The sequence below is a fragment of the Corvus brachyrhynchos genome, unplaced genomic scaffold, assembly GCF_000691975.1.
Source record: "Corvus brachyrhynchos isolate BGI_N302 unplaced genomic scaffold, ASM69197v1 scaffold351, whole genome shotgun sequence".
In the NCBI taxonomy this organism is placed as follows: domain Eukaryota; kingdom Metazoa; phylum Chordata; class Aves; order Passeriformes; family Corvidae; genus Corvus; species Corvus brachyrhynchos.
In genome coordinates, this window is record NW_008236203.1 from 518983 (window position 1) to 525914 (window position 6932).

The 6932-nt window shown below is 53.7% G+C and overlaps 1 protein-coding gene across 1 annotated transcript in view; it reads left to right on the top strand.

Moving 5' to 3' along the window:
* Positions 1-6160: 6160 nt before the first annotated feature.
* The window catches only part of BCORL1 (BCL6 corepressor-like 1), a gene marked incomplete at its 3' end in the record, with an annotated part of 16271 nt that continues 15499 nt past the window's right edge, over positions 6161-6932 (top strand). Inside the window, exon 1 of the mRNA XM_017741041.1 lies at positions 6161-6324. Within this exon, the coding sequence (XP_017596530.1) occupies positions 6239-6324 (86 nt within the window). The remainder of the gene's footprint in view (positions 6325-6932) is intronic.

Here is a 6932-nt window from a genome sequence, read left to right on the forward strand (position 1 = left end):
CGGCGCTTCCTGCCGCCCTCACCGGAGAGGAAACTAACCCTCCCGCGGCAGCGTGTCGGTACCGGGAGGGGTCCTGGCTCCTCGGCGAGCGACATCGGTGCCCTCATCCCAGCCTGGGTGAGGCCGGTTCAGAGCAGCACCGGGAAAAGGTCTACCAGGCTAAAATAGAGACGAAGTGAGTTTCTCCTCTCACAGAGCATCCGCTCTCCGGCATCCTCATCCCCTGGAGTCTGGGGATGAGTGCCAGGGCAGGGCTGGTGCATCCCGTGCCCTTCGCAGCTCCTCTGCATCTTTTTGGCCCTGTCTGCAGCAGCCTTCCCTTCCCTTTCTTCTCTTCCCTTCCTTCCCTTCCATTTCTGCTGTGCTGCTTCCATTGCCCTGGCCACCCTTTGGGTTTAGGCGGTCCCACTGCCAGCACTGGCTGGAGGCTGCGTGGCACCAGTCGAGGACACCGGCTGCATCGTTGTCACCTGGGTCTGAAAGCGCATTCCAGGTGTCAGAGCCCAGGCTCCTGCGGGGTTTGGCCTTCAGAGCTGCCCTTGGGACCTCTGGGCTCTGGAGCACCAGCCTGGCTTCTTGGCGTGGGAGGCTGCGCTCTGCTTTTGGGGTTTTGGATGATGTGCACCTTGTCAGAGACATTTTTGAATGTTATCATCCCTTAATGGCTCTTTTTCAGTCCTTAAAAATTTGTGGGCTTTGGTGTGGACAGCCTGGTTGTTGCAGGCAAGCCAGGGTTTAGTGACACCAGTTGTCCAGCAGCTGGGACCAATTATCACAGCGCTGCCCAGTGTGCAGCAAACTTTTTATTTTTTTCTGAAATAGGGATGGATTTTCTCTTTTTTATTTCCGATTCATCGTGCTGAGGATCTATAATTACGTGTGGTGTTACTGTGTCTTTAAATCAGCTTAAGCAAATGCGTGTAGGCAAAGCCTGGCTCAGCTCCGCAGCGGCCGGGGCGGCTGTGCAGGCAGCGGGGACCAAACCTGGCTCAGGGCCGCCCTCGCCGGGCACCGCTCTGCCCAGACAGCCCCAGAGGTGGCCTGGCCCATCCTTGCTGGATTTTGTGCCACTCTCATCATTCCTGGTCCATTCTTCTACAGTTTCTGACCTCTGCATGAGTGGTAACATAAGATAGACTGTTCTCTTTTTTCTTCCGTTTTCTTGTTTAAATTTTTCCCTCGTTGCATATTGTGCCCACTGCAAGTCCTGTGATAGGGCCGCCATAGGTTTTTTGATTTAATATCTGATTTCAGTTTTAATTTTTTGCCAGCAGTTTACTCCACAAGGTTTTCCAAAACCATGCTTGGAGCCGAGGTGCTGGGGGCAGGTCTTGGGATTGGTGCTCGCTCCGGCCCTCTGCACCTCCAATGGACACCAGACCATCACATATCGAAACAAATAGAATTCCTTGCCTGCGTTACTAATGGCAACGAAGAATTGCCAAAGTGAACAAACTATGGCAAGGGAAGGAGACCTGCCTGTCACTGCAGACCATTCCCTTCTGGCCCACCTGAGCCCCAGGAAGAGCTGCAGGGCACATCCCCCCTCATTCCGCTGCTCCCGCTCCTGTCAAAATGGCCAGCTGTGCTCTGAGCGCTGAATCCCACTCGAGTTTCCAGCAGCTGACCTCATTTTATATTTTGTAGCCATCCAGGGGATAGAACCCCCTTCCTTCCAGGTTTTGCTGCTCTGGGAATGAATGTTTCAAAGGTGTCTCCCGCGGGTGTGTTTCCAGGGTCAAAGTGCATTGCTCCCGGCCTTCCGCAGTGGCCCCTGGCCGCAGGAGCCACACGGTGCTGTGGGAGGGCAACCATGGCATCCTCCCCATCTCCTGCTGCCAAGGGATGTGGGAGCCTTTCTCCTGTTCCATACCCTGAGGCTGGGAAGTCCTTTTCCTTCTTCTGTGCTGCTGGCCCACTCAATGCAGCATGGATGGAGGCAGCGTTTACTGTGTCTATAAAGGCTCTGGAGCAGCTGAGCTGCACCAAGTGACCTGCACTGGGATCCCTGGAGTCAGCTCATGCTGTCGCTGCCACTCATGCAGGGGGAAAGGCAAAGCTGATGCTCTTCCTGGGTGAACTTGGGCCATCGGCTGAGCTCCTGTTGCCAGCAGTGGCGCACGTGCTGCTGGTTGAGTCTTTGCTCGGTTCTCTCCCAACTGTGTTGGGGATGTTGTGCCTGCCCTGAGCCCAGGCAGAGGGAATCCTTGTGTTGGGGCGTTGAGAAGACTGGCTGCTGGTGTTTCAGTACCTGTCACCCCACACCTGCCTCGGCAGGGTGCAGCAGGACAGTGTCCATCTCTTGGTGTGTGGCTCATGTGCTGGGGCTGGCATGGAGGAGAGGAAGGGTAAGCACCTTGAGATCCAAGTGGTTTTAGTACTTGGAAGTGCACAGAGCAGGAAAATACATGGAAAGCCTCTTGTGGGGGATCAAGGCAGCATGGTCCTACAGGGGGATGTGTTTGCACTGTGGAGAAGTGATTGGCACAGGCTGTCTGTGGGAGGAGCAGGGAAAAGCCCCCTTCCTGCACTGGTAGGCCTGGCTCTGCTGCAGGTGCTGTAAGGTGGATGCTGTTGGAGGTCACGGCTCTGGTTAATCTGATCAAAGTGAGTTAGACCAGGTGGCAATGTAGTTGTGACATGTGTGAGGGCAAACACCAACAGCACCAAATTCCCCAGTGTGAAGCAAACCCTTGGCTATCCGTGACTGGCAGGTTGGTGCCAGCCCGAGAAGTTGCTTTATGTGTTTGCCAATGCAAGCACTTGAGGAGCTGAGAGTTGTCAGCTCCGGGATCTGATCAGGCCAAGGGATCGCTGTCACTGGGACAGGAGGGTGGCTTGCAGAGGGTGGCTTCAGAATCCACTTTGCAACCCCTTTGGTGCGTTAACGCTGGGGTGGGAGGTCTGAGCGTGAGGGGCAGCGTTGCTGTGGGAAACAATTAGGCAGCCTCATTTCAGGCAACTCAAGCTGGGATCCCCAAGAGCCAGGGAACAGACAGGGTTTAACCAGGTCAGCGTGGAGATGGCATGGGCTTAATTCTTGTCAGCAGTGGGAGCTGGTAGGTGAAGGCTGCAGGAGCCTGTCCTGGAACCCTTGCTCAGCCTGCCCTGAAATGATGGTTGTCTTGGTGCTGTTGGGTTTTCATTGCAAGGAGGACTCGTCTAGAGATAATGGTTAAAAAATGTCCATTCCTGAAGAATTTCATCTCAGGAAACTTGTTTCCATCACTGTACAGCAGTATTTCAATAGAGTAATTTCTTGACTTAATCCAAGGGAGCTTCCATGGGTAGCCAAGTCATCGCTAACCTGAGTAAAAGCGCACTTTCACTGCAAGGAAAACATCTGCTTTGCTTTTCCTGGAGCCTGGAAGAGGCAGGCTTGCAGAGTAGCATCGTTTCCTTTTGCGAAATGATGAGATGTATTGCCTTAATGAACAAAATCCCCTTTTCTTTTAATTCACCATATTAGCTTCATTGCAAACCTCTCCGAGGGCTTGTTGTTGGAGGTGAGCGTGTTCAGCACCTTCCTTGCTCACAGTTCTTAGGGCACGTTTTGTTTCGGGAGGTGAAGGTGCTTTAATACCGTGTGAGCTTCCCCGCACAGAACGCCTCGATGTTCTTGCTTCATTCTAAACTCGTTTTCTTTGGCGTTAATTAGAATTGGCTGAGCACCTATTTAGCTAAATCAAAATAAGACTGTGGTTTCGTATACACTTCCTTTGGCAGACGCTGTGGATTAAGTAGAGCCTGTGCCAGGCTCTGCCCTCTCTCCCTCTTGGTGAAGCTGATCTAGGAGCTGGTATGGGTTAAAACCAGTCCAGCCAGGAAAAAAAAAAGAAAAAAAAAGTGTTTTAAACAGAGATCAACTCCCTGGTCAAGCTTACTGCGATACTGCAGGGCTTCAGTGACATGACTGAAGGGATGAGGGGAGAGAAGGGCTTCAACAGTTTCTCAACAGCTTCTTCTGCTCGAAGACAGGCATGTGAAGCCATGCCCTAGTTGTGTTCTCCAAGGGTTTCCTACGAGTTTAATTACATCCCTTTAATGTCGCTTCCAGCTGCACCAGTGTAGATGGGAGATCTGCTCGGTTTCCTTGTGCCGACTCGGCTGACAGCGTTCTGACCCAGGGAGGCTGCAGTTGCTCTCCCTGGTTCAGTGTTGCATCCGGAGGCTGCTCATCCCTGCATTTCCCAATAAACTTCCTGGTCTGCCTTTTTAAGGATGCTGTTGCTCCACTGGTTTGTGCTTGAACCCACGTCTGGTGCTTGGCCCCTTCTTTATTCCTTCTCTGAGTTCATATCTGGATTCTTTTTCTTTTCTGTTCTTCGTTCCCTGTGAAATGCCTGTCTTTGGCTTGTGTCCCACCTCGTCTGTAGAGGATAGAGGCCAAGAATCCACGAAACAGTGTTGATCTCTGTCGCTGTGTCCTCCCAGCTCTCTTCTTGTGGCCATCGTTCCAGCTCTTTTGACCAGCTCTTACTCGAGCACTCCAAACGTGCTATTTCTCCCAGCTCCTCGCAGCACCCCGTTATCACTTCTCCCTTGGCAGACCTGTTCCAGGGTCACGCCTGATTTCTGCTTGTCCCCAACTCCACGTTGTGCAGCCACACGCATCCCGTTCCCCCGTTGCACAGAACGTCCCTTTTGATTCCTCCTGGAACATCTGTCCTGCTGCCGTGCTTGGGGGGCAGAACCTTCCTCCTCCCCTTCTTTCAGTTTAGCCTAAGATGGTGAAATCCCCGCAGATTGTTTGTTCCCCTATTTCCTTTATGTTGCATTTCTCTCCAAGCATCGAAAGACTCCTCCCCTTCCTGCTCCAAGCCACCTCGTTCTCTTTGGGTATGACCCTGCTCTCTGCCTCGGCGTCTGCCCGTCTCCCCATCGCTACCGAGGATTTCTCCTGTCTCACAGTGTGTGTTTTTAGCAGGTTTCCCCTCTTCCCCTGACCTCTGATTTCCGTGCAGTGTTTGCTCACTTGTGCCCTCGTACGTGCAGATGGGTCCGTCTCTTTCTCTTTGGCACACCAGCTGCCTTGCCCCCGTTTCTCCCGTGTGCCTGGCCCCTTTTTCCTCTCCCGAGGATCCCCCCCCGGCACGTTCAGGCTGCAGCGAGGACACCCGGCAGCAGCTGCGTTCGGAGGAGCCTCTCAGTCCTGTGCCTTGTCCCTTGAGCTGTTGGCCGGCAGGTCCCTGTGTGGCTCCTTTCCTGGCACAAGCTGCTGCTTGTCCCGTGCAGAGCCGGTGTCGCCAGGAGTTTGTCAGGGAAAAGACAACTGACAGAGATTTGGGATCACGTGCTGCTTCCAGCTAATTCCCACTCCCACCGCTGCACCGAGAGCGTTGCCGTGGCTCTGTGCCTGCTTTACCTCCAGGGTTTAGTATTTCCCTGAACCTCCTTGACAGCATCTCTCTCCCTTTTGCAGTCAGTCCTGCTTGGTTTGGCTGAGTCCACTTGTTAGCACAGGAGATCCTCTTTTCCTCCTCTGCCTTTTCCCTGGAGCAGCAGAGCTTCTCAATGCTCCAACACCCAGCGCTGCACGATTGGCTGCAGCGCTCTCCCCTGAAAGCTCCACCCAGCTGACAGTGCCTCATGGATGCTCCCGAATCTCTGGATTCCCTCATGTTTTCCACCCATAACTCCAAAGAAAACCAGCACCTTCCTCACAGAAGGAGGGGATAAACCCTTGGCAGCACCTCTGGCAAACCCCTGATCCCTCCAGGGGCCCTCAGTTGAGGAGAGACCCTCCTTGTTCGAGGCTTTGCCTCTAGGACCTGCCATGGGCTGCTTTAGGAGAGTCCTGTTCAGCCTTGAAGTTTCCGTGCTGTAAAAGACCATCACCTTGTACAGCTCTGCTTGTTGTCTTCTGGTGCTGGAGGTTCCTCTGGAGGGAGAAGAAAAGTAGGGGGAATGTTTCAAAGGATGTGTGAGTGTGTGAAGACGCTTGTGTGAAACTCTCAGGGTAGCCAGTGGCTTTTTAATTTTAATAAAACATTGTTTAATGAGAGGATGAGTGGACAGTGGATTCTGTCCAAAGGCACTGCTAATTCCTCCTTTTCCAGACCTGTGGCATCCCTGGACGTTGTTCCCCATCTGCCTGGCAGCAAAGCTGGGGATGAGTTTTCCAGAAGCACGGTTGAATCGATCATCCTGGGGAGAGGTCCCAAGCCTCTGTTTCCCTTTTGCAGGCAGAGTGGCCCCTCGAGCCCCAGCAGGTCCTGGAGGGTGAGGAGCAGCTGTCATGATCTCTACGGCACCTCTGTACAGCGGGGTGCACAACTGGACCAGCACAGAGCGGATTCGCATGTGTGGCCTCAACGAGGAGAGGTGAGGTGCGTGGGCGGCGGGCAGGGGGAAGGAGGGACGAGAAAGCCACTTAGGGATCTGGAGAGGTTGTGGGAAAGGGAGCTGGTGCTGACTCAGCCCCTTTTTACTGGGGTCAAAAATGGCCTGAAGTGCAAATGAGCCACAGGGAGGAGTTGGATGTATTGGATATGTTGGCATTCCGGGAGGGTCCCCACATCCCATGCTCCAGCAAGGAGTGAGCTGGAGGTCTCGCAGAGGATCTGTTGCCCGTGTGTGGTTATGTTGCCTCCACGGCTTTGATGGTGATGAGGCCAAGTTGTCTGCATGTGCTGTTGGCTTTACCAGACCTGTGCTCTCAATGCCATGGGAGAGCTGTGAGATGCCACCAAACAGGAGATTAGGGAGGATTAGTGGCTGGGAGGTAGGATCGATCAAGCCAGGCTCTGTGGCTTTGCATCGCCTGTTCATTCCTGTGGCTCAGGGGTCTTATTCTCAGAACTGACTCGTGTGTGGCTTCCTCAAGGCCACCGTGTCTCTTCCATGCATTTGCCAAAGCCAGGGGAGTTTTACGTGCACAGAGGCAGCGTGTGGCTGTCATTGCTGGCCGCGAGTGCCGAGGGTTTTGGCGG